At 37.8% G+C, this 19,095-nt stretch overlaps 2 protein-coding genes across 6 annotated transcripts in view; both read right to left on the bottom strand.

Annotated features, from left to right (window-relative positions):
• LOC149198922 (uncharacterized) overlaps positions 1-2,175 on the bottom strand; it is a 46,125-nt gene extending 43,950 nt beyond the window's left edge. For 4 of the 5 annotated variants that reach the window (XR_016253742.1, XR_016253743.1, XM_089402215.1 and 1 more), the window contains exons 1-2: positions 1,954-2,175; positions 1,557-1,703 (exon numbers count right to left, since the gene is read on the bottom strand). Coding sequence is in view for 3 of the 5 variants with exons in the window: in XM_089402215.1 (XP_089258341.1) it covers positions 1,557-1,703; positions 1,954-2,160 (354 nt within the window). In the remaining 2 variants the exon portion in view is untranslated. The remainder of the gene's footprint in view (positions 1-1,556; positions 1,704-1,953) is intronic. The other variant, XM_089402217.1, reaches the window with a different exon arrangement.
• Positions 2,176-13,688: 11,513 nt separating this feature from the next.
• LOC149198921 (uncharacterized) lies at positions 13,689-14,212 on the bottom strand. The gene is made up of 2 exons (XM_089399327.1): positions 14,076-14,212; positions 13,689-13,972 (listed from the first exon to the last, which is right to left on the bottom strand). The coding sequence occupies exons 1-2, from the start codon at positions 14,185-14,187 to the stop codon at positions 13,713-13,715; spliced, it is 372 nt and encodes a 123-aa protein (XP_089255453.1). The 5' UTR covers positions 14,188-14,212; the 3' UTR covers positions 13,689-13,712.
• Positions 14,213-19,095: the final 4,883 nt, after the last annotated feature.

Raw genomic sequence — 19,095 nt, 5'->3', positions numbered from 1 at the left:
CTTGTGAACATTAGGATGAGGTATGTGCCTTAGAGGTAATGTGATGTCTCATGTAAAGCCTCCCAACATAATGCTCTTAAATGAAATTGAGCTTGTCTAGTTAGGCCTCAAAGACAGTGCTGGTTATAATGTCGATGCTTGCAATTGCCTTATCAATCTGAATCTTCTTATGAGAACTCTTCAATTTGAGAATGATGTTGTACTCTTCAGGGAGTGTTGAAAATGTAACTAGTTTCGGTTTTCATAGTTGTTATTGTACTCATTTCAATATGTATATCTTAAGTAACAAACAAAAGAAAAAAGAAAATTGTTATTTTAAAGGCATGGGTTTCATGCTTCTTATTGATGGTCTTCTAGGTAAAAGCATGTTCTTCATGCTTCTAGGGTTTGTTAGGTCACGGGATTTATTGTTATGAGTCAAGAGAGTCAACATCATGATTATAAGACCCTTCTGGGCAAAATGTACCTTGTAAAAGAATTGATTTTGTCTAGAAAGTCCTAGAAACCTCCAAAGTACAAGTTAGCCCTGGCAGCTACAAGTCAACCTAAAGGAGGGAATTCGACCCCCTAGAAAGGCTATAAATAGGAGCAATTTCGACCTCATTTGGCACATTCACACACACAAGTTCGATCTCTCAAGAAGAAGTTCGACTTGAAACTGGGAGAAGCAAAACAAGAAGAGTGAAGGTCTAGAAGACAATGAGAATCCAAAAAGAAAAAGAAAGGCTTGTTTTTGGGCTCCATCTTTCTCACACGTGCGAAATCTAGGGTTTCTATAGCTTCCAGGAAGGCTGAAACTGCAAGTCCGAATTGCAGGAGATCAAGTTGCAGGATCAAGCTGTTGGAAGGGCGAGTATTCTAATTTGACTTTATTGACCTTGGGAGACATTGTCTTGCTCAAAGAAGGATCTCTTGAAAGATTTCCATGTGCCTGAATTAGGGTTTCTGCAACAATTACAAAGCTGAAGTTGCAGGGTCGAAGTTGGGGGACGAAACTAAAGTTAGAAGCAAGTTGAAGCAGGATCAAACCTTGCCAATCTGATTTACTTGGAAGAGCTTCTTGGAGGGCTGACTTGGTACTTGGAGGAGGACTTGGTCTAGGCTTTGAGTGTTGGTTGTCTCATTTGAAGCAGATTCTATAAGAAGAAAAGAGATTTTATGGGTTTTCACTTTAGAGGGGTTTTGCCCTGACTTGGAGGCTAATTTAGGTTTCTACTGCCTTTACTATTCTGCTCTTGATAATTGTTTGATGAAGAAGATCTAATTAAAAAAACAAAAAGATAAATAAAGTTCACAAGCAATTATTAAAGTTAAGGAAAATCTAAATTAATAACTGCCATATTGCATTTTCCAACACTCCTATGCCCTGAAAAACAGTTGGTGTATTCCCCTTAACATTGGGGTAACATAGAGCTAATGCTTTGTATGCATTTCGTAATGGTTAGAAACAACCTTTATTGTCACATAGAACATGAGTTTGACGTTTTTTAGGCTTTTCTTGCATTTTTGCTTTTAAATGAGCAAGAAAAATACAATAACAGGAAAGGCGTACATACTTCCAAGAGCCGGAGGAGCTCGCTTCTCCGATTGATAAATGGCAGTGACGAATCCTCCTCTGTAAATATGCGTTTTAAATCATCCTCAAAACCGTTCCAGTCCCTTTCTCCATTTTCATCAAGCTCTCTTACGTGCCCTAAAACGACCTAACTACACGGAATCCAAAATGGAATTAGAGCTCCTTCACTTTCTATCAAGTTACAGTCAACACAAGATCGCTAGCAACGTTAAGCAAATGCCAGATTCTTTTCGATTAATAAAGACATTTAGCCTAATCTTGGCAGATATTTTAGTTCAGAACGTGAAACCCTAAAAGCTTCATATCTGACACATTTCTAACCCAATTTACTTGATATTTAAATCTTGGAATGTCAGTTTCTGTAAAGCATCAGTTACCTCCGTGCAAACTCGGAGCAGCAAGCCCTGATCAGCGGCGGAACTTGAATTTGGTATAGATGAATTAACCAGAACCTTTACTAGAGGGATCGCGTGTGCTTCGACTCTGTCAAGTAAGAGAACTTCCTCCATATATCTTAGCGCAATTCTCTCTTGCAGATTACTGCAAGAAGAATTGTTGATGTCTGGAATGTGCATGAATACCATAGCTGTAAAAAGGAGCAAAGTCTCCTATATTAAATTTCTGCGTTAGAGAGCAAAGTCTCCTATATTGTACAAGCGATTTGCGGAGGTTGTAGAATTTAGGAGTACCTTTGAGCAGCTGTGTGCCGATGTCTTTATTGTCAACCAGCTTCTCGACGATCCATTCCCAGGGCAAGGCCGCTGAAGCTTTGGCCATGGCGGATTCCTCTATTCCGCCCATGAGCCGGTAATTTACACGACACGCATGTATAGCATCGCAATTCGCGGTTCATTGACGGCAATCATCTCCTCAAATATGTTCGAAATGGAAAATGTACTTCGAGGGCCCATAAGGCAAAAATATCAACGTGATAAACCAAAAGCTTTTGAAACGTTAGAAAGAGATTGCTCCTTTGAACACTACCCAGTATATTTTTGAAGTGGGTAAAGGGAAGGATAGAAGTGTTATTTAGTTTAATTATAGTTAAATTAGAGTAAACATATTGAATTCAAGCTAGTTTTAAGATTTAGAATTTAATTTTTGTTGTTTGGTAATTTGTACAATTTAAAAGTAAGGTGTTGATTTCAATGTTTGTGTGAATTTGTAGAATTTAAAAGCAGGGTTTTGATTTCAATGTTTGTGCAAATTTAGTTTTTAAAAACTATAATCTATTCATTCTAGTCAGGAGATTTTGTTTTGGTGTATTTGGGCAATTTCTACATATTTTCTGCACCTCATCATTGTTGAATTAACTCTGTTGGGTTGAACGAATGGTTGGAATCAAAGTAGCTAAAAAAGCTTGAACAGGTGCAAATCGTTGGATGGGATGATCGCAGACTAATTAAAGTTGCAAAGGTTTTGAAATATTTGATAGGATGTTCTTCATCTCCCCTTAATTATATCTAAGTTATATTAACAAAATAGAGTTTATAATAATTGGTATATTTTTCAATTGGTGTTTATAATAATTGGTATTTTTTTAATTGAAAAATAGTAATTTAAAATAAATTTAAGATTAACAATGGAAATTGATATTAGCAACCCATGACCATATATCAACTAATTACCATATATTATAGGATGTTTGCAATGATTTCAAATTGCAACATAGCTGTTGTTTCTCACTGTGATGCGTATTCTCTTACCATGAGTGGCGGATGTTCATGCATTCCCTAATGCCATCAATAAACACATTTTTTTTCCATCCACGTTACAATCAAAGAGCTACATTTAATGTCATTGTCCAAATATTGAATTTATTACATAATTAAATAACTACAATTAATTCCATGAAATTACTAAATGAAAATGTCGTGATTATGTTACATGCATACTATTATAAGTTTTAGGAATATAGTTAAGACTCCAAAGATTGCAAAATACAGGCAATCTTATTTTATTGATTGGATTTGGATTACCTCGAGAGTACAAGAAATATTTAGATTTTATTAATTGGATTTAAAAAATCTTAGCGATTTTTTTAGGCCTGTGAATTTGTATTTAGATTTTATTAATTGGATTTAAAAAGCTTGGCGATTTCTTTAGGCATGTGAATTTGTCTTAAATATCACTGGCTAGAGATGCCAACATAGAACATTAGTAATGGACCTTTTAATTATTTTTGCAACCTCTCTTACCTTAAAAAAAATAATCTATCAAAAGCCATAATGGTTAGACACCGTGAGAGGACATTTATGATGGCCCATTTAATTATTCTTGTGGCTTCAGTCCTCCCTCCTGAACCTAATGCAATGAAATGACATATAATAGTTCTAGAATGAGAGGCCAAATGGAGTAGCATTTCAGTTTAGGTCGTGATGTATCAGTGACATACAATTCACAGTCCGGTAAGAAATATGGAAGGCAGTACCAAAATGGAAATGGTAGCATAAATATGGGAGAGATAAAACTAAGATTTAGTTAATGCAAATTTTAACAAGATTATCTCTGAAAAGCATTATTAGGTTTTATGTTATATACCTAGGGGGGATAATATGGGGTACAAAGGGAGGTACCCAAGGGAATAATGTAATAATGGGATGGGCCATAGTAATAAATAAGGTGGTTAACCCGTATCATGTAAGGGACCACAAGTAGTTAGTAATAATGTAATGGGCCCATGGTATTAGATAGATGGTATTGAGGGAACCATGGTAATGACCCATGGTATTGTATGTATGAGGCCTATATAGAGGCTAAAGACTCCACATTGAGAGATGTCCAAAATATAGTTTGCAGCACCAATATCTTTCATGTCGAATTTGGAGGACAATTGGGTCTTCAAATCCTGGATAATTTCTTTGTCATTTCCAATCAGCAACATATCATCCACATACAAGACCAGATAAATAACACGGTCACCAATTAATTTAAAATACACACAGTGATCTGCTTTGCTTCTAGTGAAGCCAAGTCCCCATATAAATGTATCAAATTTCTGATACCACATCCTTGGTGACTGTTTTAACCCATACAGAGACTTCTTTAACTTGCATACCAGTTCTTTCTTACCCTTCACCGCAAAGCCTTCGGGTTGCTTCATGTAGATTTCCTCTGCCAGATCCCTGTGAAGAAATGTTGTCTTCACATCCATCTGTTCAACCTCAAAATCAAAAGCAGCAATAACGGATAAAAGTATCTAATAGAGGATACCTTGGAAACAGGAGAAAAAATATCACCAAAATCAATTCTCGGCACCTGGGAATAGCCTTTTGCTACCAACTAAGCTTTGTATTTCTCCACCTTTCCTTCAACATTTGTCTTCTTCTTGAACACCCATTTGCCGCCAATGGGTTTCCTTCCAGCCGGCAACTCCACCAGATCCCAAGCCTCATTTTTCTGAAAAGATGCCATTTCATCAACCACGGCCTCTTTCCAGAGTTTTCCATCCTATGAATCTACTACTTCCTTCATAGTTCTAGGATCATCATCGGTAATAGATAAAGAAAAATTTGAACAGAAAGCAAATGGACTATACCTTTCTGACTGCCTTATTTCTCGAACTGATCTTCTCAGACCTGGAGTTTGTGGCTCTTCATCTTCTGATTCCTCCTCTGTTGTAGAGTCTGATTCTTCTTCCTTAAGCTCAAACTCTATCTTCTCAGGTTCCTTTGGTTGGACTTCATGTTTAATAATGTCTTTCACCTCTTTGAACACCACATCTCTGATGTACACAACTTTCCTTGTTATTGGGTTCCAAAGCTTATAACCCTTTAAACCATCCTTATACCCAATAAAGATGTACTTTTCAGATTTACTATCCAACTTGGTGCGTTTCTCCTTTGGAACATGTACATATGCATCACATCCAAATACCCTCAGATGTGAAAGAGAGGGTTTCTTACTAGTCCATACCTCTTGTGGAGTCTTATCCTCCAACGCTGATGAAGGTGATATGTTGACCAGGTAACATGATGTCTCCACTGCCTCTGTCCAGAATTCCTGTCCTAACCTGGCACTACTGAGCATGCTTCTTGCCCTTTCCATCAACGTCTTGTTCATTCTTTCTGCAACTCCATTTTGCTGAGGTGTATATGGAGTATTCTTCTGCCATGCTATACCACACTTCTTACAGAATTCTTCAAATTCCTTACTGCAAAACTCTCCACCGTTATCTATCCCAACACCTTTATCTTCTTCTCTGTCTGGTTTTCCACCAGAGTCTTAAATTCTTTAAACCTGTCAAAGACTTCAGATTTCTTCTCAAGGAAATATATCCATGTATTCCTTGAGAAGTCATCTATAAGTGATACATAGTACACAGACTTACCTAGTGATGGAACTTTCAAAGGTCCAAACACATCACTGTGCACAAGCTCTAATATATGTTTCGCCCTCTTACCACCAAAGGGGAAACTCACTTGATTTTGCTTCCCATATACACAATTTTCACAGAAATCAAAATCCAGAGAGCTATTACTCATACCTTCTACCATACCTTTACCATGAAGTATTCGAAGGCCCTTCTCTCCAATATGTCCAAGCCTTTGATGCCATAGCATGGTCTTCTCTCCAGAGACCACTAGATTTTCTGCTCCAATTTCAGGAACCACAAAACTGTTGCACCCATCAACAACAGTGCTACCTTGTAGCTTATACAGATTTCCAGTCCAAACTCCCTGCATCAATACTAGTGCTCCCTGAACCATCTTGCAGTTATCCTTCTCGAACACTGTTTTTACACCTGCATCATCCAACTTGCTTATAGAAATCAGATTTTTGGCTAATGTAGGAATATGCAAAACACCCGGAAGTGTTCTAACCCTTAAACCTTGCAACTTCAACCTTACTTTTCCGCAACCAACAATTCTAGCCTTCTTATCATCCCCTAAGAAGACATCACCACCATCGTATTTCTCATACTCGCAGAACCACTCTCTATGGGGATTGAAGTGAAAGGATGCACTTGAGTCAATCAACCATGCCTCATGATCTACATGTGTACTTGAAGAAGCCAAATACACATCCCCACCTTCATCTGAGGTGGTTTTCACCTCTGCAAAAGGAGCATCATCAGATCCCTTTCCTTTATTAGGAGCTTTAGATTTACAGTCCCTTTTGTAGTGCCCTTCCTTTCCGCATTTCTAGCACACCACCTTTACAGGTTTTCCTGGAGATTTAGATCTCCCACTCGATGACTTATTTTTGTTTCTGTTTTGGGACTGTCCTCGTACAGATAAGGCATCACCATTCTGGCTCTCCATATTTTTCCGTCTCATCTCCTCTGTCAGCAAGGATGAGACTATTTCATCAAACTGCAAGGCAGTTGCATTGCTACCTATTGCAATAACCAGACTATCCCACGAATCTGGTAGAGAACACAACAAACTGATGCACTTATCTTCATTTGAAATTTTAATATCAACAGATGCTAATTGACTTACCACAATATTAAATGCATTCAGATGCTCTGTCACTGAGTCTCCATCTTTCATCCTCAGGTTATACAACTTTTTTTGCAGGAACAGTTTATTCACCAGAGACTTAGATTGGTACAAATTCCCTAACTTGTCCCACAAAGCCTTCGTCGTAGCTTCCCCTGATACATTCAGCAATATTGAATCTGAGACACACAATCGTATTGTGCTCTTTGCCTTCCGATCCAACTTCTTCCATTCTTCATCGGACACTCCCGTTGGTTTAGTACCTGGATCTACTGCAATCCACTGATCTTTATCCACCAACAGATCCTCCATCTTGAGTTTCCACAACTCAAAAATCTGACCATTAAATTTCTCAATCTCCAGCTTTCCACTACTCGCCATCTTCTTTCACCACCAGAATCAATCTCGCAGATCTCCCACTGAACAGGGTCTACCACAGGCCCGAGCGAAACCCCTCAGCAACAGAGGCGTCCCCTTGAAGCCAAAACAACTCTGATACCAAATATAAGTTTTAACCCCGTACAGAAATTACATGCATACGAATTCTAAAACACATAAAATAAATAATGCGAGAGCATAACACATAAAACACATATACACAGATATTTCCCTTGGATCCCAAAACCGGACTACCAGCTTGATTTTTCATTATGTTCCTTTCAATGTTACAATACATATTTATACATGCCGAAGCATCCAATACCATGGACCGAAAACCATCGCGTCCAAAACCATGTGCAAAAAACATGCACAAAACCATAATTAGGTCTGCCCAACCTAATATAGGGTCCAAAACCAAAATTTTCCAGGGCGTTGCCCCGGACTCCATAGAGTGGGGTTACTTGCACCCATCAAACCCCCTGTGACTCCTGTCGCTACGCAATCGGCGCAACGAAGGGGGGGTTCCGCCCCCCCCCCCTCTTCTAACCCCCTGGTTAACTACGTGGGCTAGTCGTGGAAAGAATATAACACAACCCAACAAGAATAAGGACAAAAATTTGAATAGGTATACAATATTCCATACCCACATATATGGGAAAATAAAAGTAGTCAACAGGGATTCAGTGCAACTTTTGAGGAGTTATGTCAACGAAGTTACATTGAAGTCTTCATCATGATGACTGTATCTTATATCCTTATCATTACTGAGACAGTGATTACTATTGAATAGACCTAGTTACATTCCTTCATTATCAGATTGCTGGAGCTTTGGTACTGCTTTTTCCTTATAGACAGAGATGTGATCTATAAAACAAATCCATGATTGCTCATCCTCGTACCTAGTACTCTATAGGAATATCATGACTACATACATTTCATGCCTTATCCATGTAATGCAAAGACTGTCATACTAAGGGTTAGCTCTCCATGAAGTTTAGACCTTACTGCAATAACCCCATCCGAAATCTATACTTCCTTGTCCATTTGAGCATTGATTCATAGGCAGTATATCGATTTGATCTGCGTCTATATTATGCTTATGAGTTCTGGTCATGACTGCACCTAATACCCTAGCCGAGGTGCAATCAGACCCTGCCTTTCCATGCGTGGTCTTGAATGTGTGCTCTCTGCCTTCTTGACTGCAACTCCCTTACCCGAGTCCTTGACTGCTTGTGGGGCACGTGATCATGTTGTTTGCACCCAATACGAAGCCCTCCTTCCTATACGAAGCACTGCTTCCTGCACCCTATACTTGTCATCTCAGAAAATGCAATTAGGGCTTGCTTCATTGACTGTAAATTAGGATAGTGTACATCCTAGGGCACTCCCTCTATGCTCTTCTTCATCAAACCCAAAACAGAATGAAGAGAGATTACAAGAGTGTGTGTGTCAAAGTGACTTGAAGGCCACCTCTATTTATACTAAAACTTGGAGGACAAGTGGGGGTAATTTGGTTGCTGGCCGACCTTGACGAGTTGTCACATAACACAAATAAATTCATATCTCCATGAATACATGTCGGAATCGAATGATTTTTAGATCAATCCTACACCTCTCGACGAGAGGAATCCAAGAAAAATATCAGCGGCCATAAATAAGAAGACCATCATGGAGTTTGGCCCTAGTTGCCAATTTTAACAGAAAGGCTTGAAAGAGGAAGATTACAAGAAGGTTGTTGATCTCTCTTAGAAGGAGATCTATTTAAAAGGCTCATTGAAAGGTATCTTTGAAGAAAGCATCAAAGGATCTTGATATCATTCATCACTCTTGAAAGTTGTTGTTGAAGGAACCATATTTCAAGGATATCACTGAAGTCTCTTTGAAGATCTTGAAAGCATCAAGATAGTTGGAGACATTATCAAAGAAGAAGACTCTTGATTGACAAGTATCATATTATTTCTCTATGTCTGAATCTACGGGATCATATGGGTTCTTTCTGCAAGGAAAGCAATAAGCTCATTGGATCAACAAATTTCCTAGCATGGAAGAAAATGATTGACCTGGCACTTGCGGAACATGAAGTAATGGAATATGTTCTTGGTGAAGTTGTTGAACCCAGCAAAGATAAAACTCAAGAACTAGCAAAATAGTTCCCTTTGTTGTTGATTTAAAGACTTCTAAGGTTGTGTATGATAAGCTAGTAAAGTTGTACTCTATAAGTACATCAGGTCAAAAGATTTACTTGAGAAACCAATTATATTGTATAAGGAAATCAAAGGATGAAGACACAGCCTCCCATCTGATGAAGATTTCTAAAATAAGAGATCAATTGCATGGTCTTGGGGAGACAATTATTTACTGTGAGATGACCATTTGTGTATTGAATGCTTTGCCACCAGAATGGAGCAATTTTGCAACTAACATTTACTCTAAGAAAGATACAACTCCTTTTGATGAGTTGTGGACTCAATGCATCTTGGAAGAGAGCAGGATCAAGGCAAAGGATGACATTGAATCAAATGAACAATCTCAAGCCTTTATTGCAAGAACCAAGGATTTGAAGAAGGGAAAGTTTGGAAAGTCCAAGAAGAAGCCAGATATGTCGAGGGTTCAATGCTTTGGATGCAATGAATATGGACACTTTAAAAGGGATTGTCCAATCAAGTAGAACAACAAAAGAAAGGAAAGAAGTGAAGCTCACACAATTGAAGATAAGGGAGAACCAGAGAAGAAGCCAAAAAGAGAGATGTCAAAGATCTCTACTATTGAAGAAGGCATCCTCTCTAACAGGTTCTTTATGAATTTAATCTTTCCTTCATTTAGAATATTGGTGTTTACTCTAGAAGGGTTTTGATTTTGTATGGCATCATAGGTAGAAGCATGTGATAGTAGAAGAATTGGAGTCTACTTAATTAAGTTGCTTCAATAAGAGTCATCTAGTTTATGAATTAGAAGATTAGGACCATTTTGCGTATTATTGTTCATCCAAGCATTATCTAACATTATGTCAGAGGTAGTCATTTTGCTAAGATGGATCATCAAGATCCTATAAAAACCATCATTTTGGAAGGTTAAGCATTATGACAAGGTTAGTATATATTCCATATAGTGTGGAAACAATACTCTTGAAGGATGAGAGAATCCAGTTGGTCAAATTGAAGGCTCATTTAAGGTCAAATAACTAGATGATTATATGGATGCATAGGGATGCATATTAGAAGTAACTCTTCTCTTGGGTAGGATTCATATGTACAGAATCCTGTAGAAAAAGTTGACCATAAAATATGCTTACTATGGTTATACGATGCTTAAAAGAAGAATTTGACTTACTCTAGAATGAATAAAGGATCAAGACTTTCTCACTAGATTATATAGAAAAGTGATCAACATCCAGTATAGTCTCCAAAACAAAATTATAACTTGTAATCAAGTTCGATCCTTGGGCACTATGATGCATGAAGGAAGATTCTTGTGGAGATGGACCATGAGGATGTCGATGTTTTGATGAGAAAGCCATCACAATGAGGTAAGTCTAATATTTTGTTATTGGTTATATGGTTAACATATTACCTTGCTACCTAGAAAGATATTGCAAGAATATATGATGAATGTTAAGGCAAGCTCAACATATGATCTTGGTAATTATGAAGTCAAGATGTTTTCATCTTGGGATTAAAAGGTAGCAGTGCAAGAAGATAACCTGCAGTTCAAGCTCATATAAAGGAGATCACTGCCATGAGGAAGTTATGATTAGCTTGAAGTTTGGTAAGGCTCAATATAATGCCTTCATTAATGATGAAAAGATGAAAGTGATGTACAAGATTGATGACATGAACCCTGTAACAAGATTGAAGGAAGAAGATGGCTCCAAGATACCTAGAAAAGAAGAAAGCTCAACATAATGAGATACGAAGGAAAGAGGGAGCCATGCATCTATCTTCATAAAAAAACAGGTAGTTGATACTCTTATGAAGACAAGCTAGAAAGCTTGTGGCTATGACTTTCTAATAATAAAAAGTTGTGAATCTCCTTTATGCTTTAGAGGGAGTATGAAGTCTACAAGATATTAGTGAAGGAGCAAGAATCTATTCCAAGTAAGAATAGGGATCTCCTCTCTGGTTGAGAGGGAGTGATGATGAACATCACATGTGCATTCTCTTCTTCATGTGTCATGCACTTGACCAGGACTAACAGCGATAAGTCTAAGTGAAAGACATGGAGAGAGAATGGTGGAGGATTGGATAAGCATTTGTGGTTTCCTTAAGGATAGACAATCCAAGAAAGGAAAGGTATCGACATTCTTTGAGGATAAGACAAGTATCCAAGATAAGATTGGTCGAAGAGGACTGATATTATTTAAGGATTAAGGGATAAAAATCCAAGATAAGAATAGTCCTAAAAGGACATACCTTGTGAACATTAGGATGAGGTATGTGCCTTAGAGGTAATGTGATGTCTCATGTAAAGCCTCCCAACATAATGCTCTTAAATGAAATTGAGCTTGTCTAGTTAGGCCTCAAAGACAGTGCTGGTTATAATGTCGATGCTTGCAATTGCCTTATCAATCTGAATCTTCTTATGAGAACTCTTCAATTTGAGAATGATGTTGTACTCTTCAGGGAGTGTTGAAAATGTAACTAGTTTCGGTTTTCATAGTTGTTATTGTACTCATTTCAATATGTATATCTTAAGTAACAAACAAAAGAAAAAAGAAAATTGTTATTTTAAAGGCATGGGTTTCATGCTTCTTATTGATGGTCTTCTAGGTAAAAGCATGTTCTTCATGCTTCTAGGGTTTGTTAGGTCACGGGATTTATTGTTATGAGTCAAGAGAGTCAACATCATGATTATAAGACCCTTCTGGGCAAAATGTACCTTGTAAAAGAATTGATTTTGTCTAGAAAGTCCTAGAAACCTCCAAAGTACAAGTTAGCCCTGGCAGCTACAAGTCAACCTAAAGGAGGGAATTCGACCCCCTAGAAAGGCTATAAATAGGAGCAATTTCGACCTCATTTGGCACATTCACACACACAAGTTCGATCTCTCAAGAAGAAGTTCGACTTGAAACTGGGAGAAGCAAAACAAGAAGAGTGAAGGTCTAGAAGACAATGAGAATCCAAAAAGAAAAAGAAAGGCTTGTTTTTGGGCTCCATCTTTCTCACACGTGCGAAATCTAGGGTTTCTATAGCTTCCAGGAAGGCTGAAACTGCAAGTCCGAATTGCAGGAGATCAAGTTGCAGGATCAAGCTGTTGGAAGGGCGAGTATTCTAATTTGACTTTATTGACCTTGGGAGACATTGTCTTGCTCAAAGAAGGATCTCTTGAAAGATTTCCATGTGCCTGAATTAGGGTTTCTGCAACAATTACAAAGCTGAAGTTGCAGGGTCGAAGTTGGGGGACGAAACTAAATTTAGAAGCAAGTTGAAGCAGGATCAAACCTTGCCAATCTGATTTACTTGGAAGAGCTTCTTGGAGGGCTGACTTGGTACTTGGAGGAGGACTTGGTCTAGGCTTTGAGTGTTGGTTGTCTCATTTGAAGCAGATTCTATAAGAAGAAAAGAGATTTTATGGGTTTTCACTTTAGAGGGGTTTTGCCCTGACTTGGAGGCTAATTTAGGTTTCTACTGCCTTTACTATTCTGCTCTTGATAATTGTTTGATGAAGAAGATCTAATTAAAAAAACAAAAAGATAAATAAAGTTCACAAGCAATTATTAAAGTTAAGGAAAATCTAAATTAATAACTGCCATATTGCATTTTCCAACACTCCTATGCCCTGAAAAACAGTTGGTGTATTCCCCTTAACATTGGGCTAACATAGAGCTAATGCTTTGTATGCATTTCGTAATGGTTAGAAACAACCTTTATTGTCACATAGAACATGAGTTTGACGTTTTTTAGGCTTTTCTTGCATTTTTGCTTTTAAATGAGCAAGAAAAATACAATAACAGGAAAGGCGTACATACTTCCAAGAGCCGGAGGAGCTCGCTTCTCCGATTGATAAATGGCAGTGACGAATCCTCCTCTGTAAATATGCGTTTTAAATCATCCTCAAAACCGTTCCAGTCCCTTTCTCCATTTTCATCAAGCTCTCTTACGTGCCCTAAAACGACCTAACTACACGGAATCCAAAATGGAATTAGAGCTCCTTCACTTTCTATCAAGTTACAGTCAACACAAGATCGCTAGCCACGTTAAGCAAATGCCAGATTCTTTTCGATTAATAAAGACATTTAGCCTAATCTTGGCAGATATTTTAGTTCAGAACGTGAAACCCTAAAAGCTTCATATCTGACACATTTCTAACCCAATTTACTTGATATTTAAATCTTGGAATGTCAGTTTCTGTAAAGCATCAGTTACCTCCGTGCAAACTCGGAGCAGCAAGCCCTGATCAGCGGCGGAACTTGAATTTGGTATAGATGAATTAACCAGAACCTTTACTAGAGGGATCGCGTGTGCTTCGACTCTGTCAAGTAAGAGAACTTCCTCCATATATCTTAGCGCAATTCTCTCTTGCAGATTACTGCAAGAAGAATTGTTGATGTCTGGAATGTGCATGAATACCATAGCTGTAAAAAGGAGCAAAGTCTCCTATATTAAATTTCTGCGTTAGAGAGCAAAGTCTCCTATATTGTACAAGCGATTTGCGGAGGTTGTAGAATTTAGGAGTACCTTTGAGCAGCTGTGTGCCGATGTCTTTATTGTCAACCAGCTTCTCGACGATCCATTCCCAGGGCAAGGCCGCTGAAGCTTTAGCCATGGCGGATTCCTCTATTCCGCCCATGAGCCGGTAATTTACACGACACGCATGTATAGCATCGCAATTCGCGGTTCATTGACGGCAATCATCTCCTCAAATATGTTCGAAATGGAAAATGTACTTCGAGGGCCCATAAGGCAAAAATATCAACGTGATAAACCAAAAGCTTTTGAAACGTTAGAAAGAGATTGCTCCTTTGAACACTACCCAGTATATTTTTGAAGTGGGTAAAGGGAAGGATAGAAGTGTTATTTAGTTTAATTATAGTTAAATTAGAGTAAACATATTGAATTCAAGCTAGTTTTAAGATTTAGAATTTAATTTTTGTTGTTTGGTAATTTGTACAATTTAAAAGTAAGGTGTTGATTTCAATGTTTGTGTGAATTTGTAGAATTTAAAAGCAGGGTTTTGATTTCAATGTTTGTGCAAATTTAGTTTTTAAAAACTATAATCTATTCATTCTAGTCAGGAGATTTTGTTTTGGTGTATTTGGGCAATTTCTACATATTTTCTGCACCTCATCATTGTTGAATTAACTCTGTTGGGTTGAACGAATGGTTGGAATCAAAGTAGCTAAAAAAGCTTGAACAGGTGCAAATCGTTGGATGGGATGATCGCAGACTAATTAAAGTTGCAAAGGTTTTGAAATATTTGATAGGATGTTCTTCATCTCCCCTTAATTATATCTAAGTTATATTAACAAAATAGAGTTTATAATAATTGGTATATTTTTCAATTGGTGTTTATAATAATTGGTATTTTTTTAATTGAAAAATAGTAATTTAAAATAAATTTAAGATTAACAATGGAAATTGATATTAGCAACCCATGACCATATATCAACTAATTACCATATATTATAGGATGTTTGCAATGATTTCAAATTGCAACAGAGCTGTTGTTTCTCACTGTGATGCGTATTCTCTTACCATGAGTGGCGGATCTTCATACATTCCCTAATGCCATCAATAAACACATTTTTTTTCCATCCACGTTACAATCAAAGAGCTACATTTAATGTCATTGTCCAAATATTGAATTTATTACATAATTAAATAACTACAATTAATTCCATGAAATTACTAAATGAAAATGTCGTGATTATGTTACATGCATACTATTATAAGTTTTAGGAATATAGTTAAGACTCCAAAGATTGCAAAATACAGGCAATCTTATTTTATTGATTGGATTTGGATTACCTCGAGAGTACAAGAAATATTTAGATTTTATTAATTGGATTTAAAAAATCTTAGCGATTTTTTTAGGCCTGTGAATTTGTATTTAGATTTTATTAATTGGATTTAAAAAGCTTGGCGATTTCTTTAGGCATGTGAATTTGTCTTAAATATCACTGGCTAGAGATGCCAACATAGAACATTAGTAATGGACCTTTTAATTATTTTTGCAACCTCTCTTACCTTAAAAAAAATAATCTATCAAAAGCCATAATGGTTAGACACCGTGAGAGGACATTTATGATGGCCCATTTAATTATTCTTGTGGCTTCAGTCCTCCCTCCTGAACCTAATGCAATGAAATGACATATAATAGTTCTAGAATGAGAGGCCAAATGGAGTAGCATTTCAGTTTAGGTCGTGATGTATCAGTGACATACAATTCACAGTCCGGTAAGAAATATGGAAGGCAGTACCAAAATGGAAATGGTAGCATAAATATGGGAGAGATAAAACTAAGATTTAGTTAATGCAAATTTTAACAAGATTATCTCTGAAAAGCATTATTAGGTTTTATGTTATATACCTAGGGGGGATAATATGGGGTACAAAGGGAGGTACCCAAGGGAATAATGTAATAATGGGATGGGCCATAGTAATAAATAAGGTGGTTAACCCGTATCATGTAAGGGACCACAAGTAGTTAGTAATAATGTAATGGGCCCATGGTATTAGATAGATGGTATTGAGGGAACCATGGTATTGGTATGTATGAGGCCTATATAGAGGCTAAAGACTCCACATTGAGAGATGTCCAAAATATAGTTTGCAGCACCAATATCTTTCATGTCGAATTTGGAGGACAATTGGGTCTTCAAATCCTGGATAATTTCTTTGTCATTTCCAATCAGCAACATATCATCCACATACAAGACCAGATAAATAACACGGTCACCAATTAATTTAAAATACACACAGTGATCTGCTTTGCTTCTAGTGAAGCCAAGTCCCCATATAAATGTATCAAATTTCTGATACCACATCCTTGGTGACTGTTTTAACCCATACAGAGACTTCTTTAACTTGCATACCAGTTCTTTCTTACCCTTCACCGCAAAGCCTTCGGGTTGCTTCATGTAGATTTCCTCTGCCAGATCCCTGTGAAGAAATGTTGTCTTCACATCCATCTGTTCAACCTCAAAATCAAAAGCAACAATAACGGATAAAAGTATCTAATAGAGGATACCTTGGAAACAGGAGAAAAAATATCACCAAAATCAATTCTCGGCACCTGGGAATAGCCTTTTGCTACCAACTAAGCTTTGTATTTCTCCACCTTTCCTTCAACATTTGTCTTCTTCTTGAACACCCATTTGCCGCCAATGGGTTTCCTTCCAGCCGGCAACTCCACCAGATCCCAAGCCTCATTTTTCTGAAAAGATGCCATTTCATCAACCACGGCCTCTTTCCAGAGTTTTCCATCCTATGAATCTACTACTTCCTTCATAGTTCTAGGATCATCATCGGTAATAGATAAAGAAAAATTTGAACAGAAAGCAAATGGACTATACCTTTCTGACTGCCTTATTTCTCGAACTGATCTTCTCAGACCTGGAGTTTGTGGCTCTTCATCTTCTGATTCCTCCTCTGTTGTAGAGTCTGATTCTTCTTCCTTAAGCTCAAACTCTATCTTCTCAGGTTCCTTTGGTTGGACTTCATGTTTAATAATGTCTTTCACCTCTTTGAACACCACATCTCTGATGTACACAACTTTCCTTGTTATTGGGTTCCAAAGCTTATAACCCTTTAAACCATCCTTATACCCAATAAAGATGTACTTTTCAGATTTACTATCCAACTTGGTGCGTTTCTCCTTTGGAACATGTACATATGCATCACATCCAAATACCCTCAGATGTGAAAGAGAGGGTTTCTTACTAGTCCATACCTCTTGTGGAGTCTTATCCTCCAACGCTGATGAAGGTGATCTGTTGACCAGGTAACATGCTGTCTCCACTGCCTCTGTCCAGAATTCCTGTCCTAACCTGGCACTACTGAGCATGCTTCTTGCCCTTTCCATCAACGTCTTGTTCATTCTTTCTGCAACTCCATTTTGCTGAGGTGTATATGGAGTATTCTTCTGCCATGCTATACCACACTTCTTACAGAATTCTTCAAATTCCTTACTGCAAAACTCTCCACCGTTATCTATCCCAACACCTTTATCTTCTTCTCTGTCTGGTTTTCCACCAGAGTCTTAAATTCTTTAAACCTGTCAAAGACTTCAGATTTCTTCTCAAGGAAATATATCCATGTATTCCTTGAGAAGTCATCTATAAGTGATACATAGTACACAGACTTACCTAGTGATGGAACTTTCAAAGGTCCAAACACATCACTGTGCACAAGCTCTAATATATGTTTCGCCCTCTTACCACCAAAGGGGAAACTCACTTGATTTTGCTTCCCATATACACAATTTTCACAGAAATCAAAATCCAGAGAGCTATTACTCATACCTTCTACCATACCTTTACCATGAAGTATTCGAAGGCCCTTCTCTCCAATATGTCCAAGCCTTTGATGCCATAGCATGGTCTTCTCTCCAGAGACCACTAGATTTTCTGCTCCAATTTCAGGAACCACAAAACTGTTGCACCCATCAACAACAGTGCTACCTTGTAGCTTATACAGATTTCCAGTCCAAACTCCCTGCATCAATACTAGTGCTCCCTGAACCATCTTGCAGTTATCCTTCTCGAACACTGTTTTTACACCTGCATCATCCAACTTGCTTATAGAAATCAGATTTTTGGCTAATGTAGGAATATGCAAAACACCCGGAAGTGTTCTAACCCTTAAACCTTGCAACTTCAACCTTACTTTTCCGCAACCAACAATTCTAGCCTTCTTATCATCCCCTAAGAAGACATCACCACCATCGTATTTCTCATACTCGCAGAACCACTCTCTATGGGGATTGAAGTGAAAGGATGCACTTGAGTCAATCAACCATGCCTCATGATCTACATGTGTACTTGAAGAAGCCAAATACACATCCCCACCTTCATCTGAGGTGGTTTTCACCTCTGCAAAAGGAGCATCATCAGATCCCTTTCCTTTATTAGGAGCTTTAGATTTACAGTCCCTTTTGTAGTGCCCTTCCTTTCCGCATTTCTAGCACACCACCTTTACAGGTTTTCCTGGAGATTTAGATCTCCCACTCGATGACTTATTTTTGTTTCTGTTTTGGGACTGTCCTCGTACAGATAAGGCATCACCATTCTGGCTCTCCATATTTTTCCGTCTCATCTCCTCTGTCAGCAAGGATGAGACTATTTCATCAAACTGCAAGGCAGTTGCATTGCTACCTATTGCAATAACCAGACTATCCCACGAATCTGGTAGAGAACACAACAAACTGATGCACTTATCTTCATTTGAAATTTTAATATCAACAGATGCTAATTGACTTACCACAATATTAAATGCATTCAGATGCTCTGTCACTGAGTCTCCATCTTTCATCCTCAGGTTATACAACTTTTTTTGCAGGAACAGTTTATTCACCAGAGACTTAGATTGGTACAAATTCCCTAACTTGTCCCACAAAGCCTTCGTCGTAGCTTCCCCTGATACATTCAACAATATTGAATCTGAGACACACAATCGTATTGTGCTCTTTGCCTTCCGATCCAACTTCTTCCATTCTTCATCGGACACTCCCGTTGGTTTAGTACCTGGATCTACTGCA

Source organism: Pinus tabuliformis, chromosome 2_1 (assembly GCF_031772625.1).
Source record: "Pinus tabuliformis cultivar Carrire ecotype Pingquan chromosome 2_1, CPIR1, whole genome shotgun sequence".
NCBI lineage: Eukaryota > Viridiplantae > Streptophyta > Pinopsida > Pinales > Pinaceae > Pinus > Pinus tabuliformis.
Note: the sequence above shows the minus strand (reverse complement) of the source record. Positions and strands in the feature narration are given on the sequence as shown.

What these genes read in the sequence shown, in the direction of transcription:
- LOC149198921 (XM_089399327.1), bottom strand. Translation starts at nt 14,187, where the DNA reads ATGGGCGGAATAGAGGAATCCGCCATGGCTAAAGCTTCAGCGGCCTTG. An exon ending in CGGCACACAGCTGCTCAAAG is followed by an intron (nt 13,973 to 14,075) that starts GTACTCCTAAAT and finishes TCCTTTTTACAG; the next exon opens with CTATGGTATTCATGCACATT.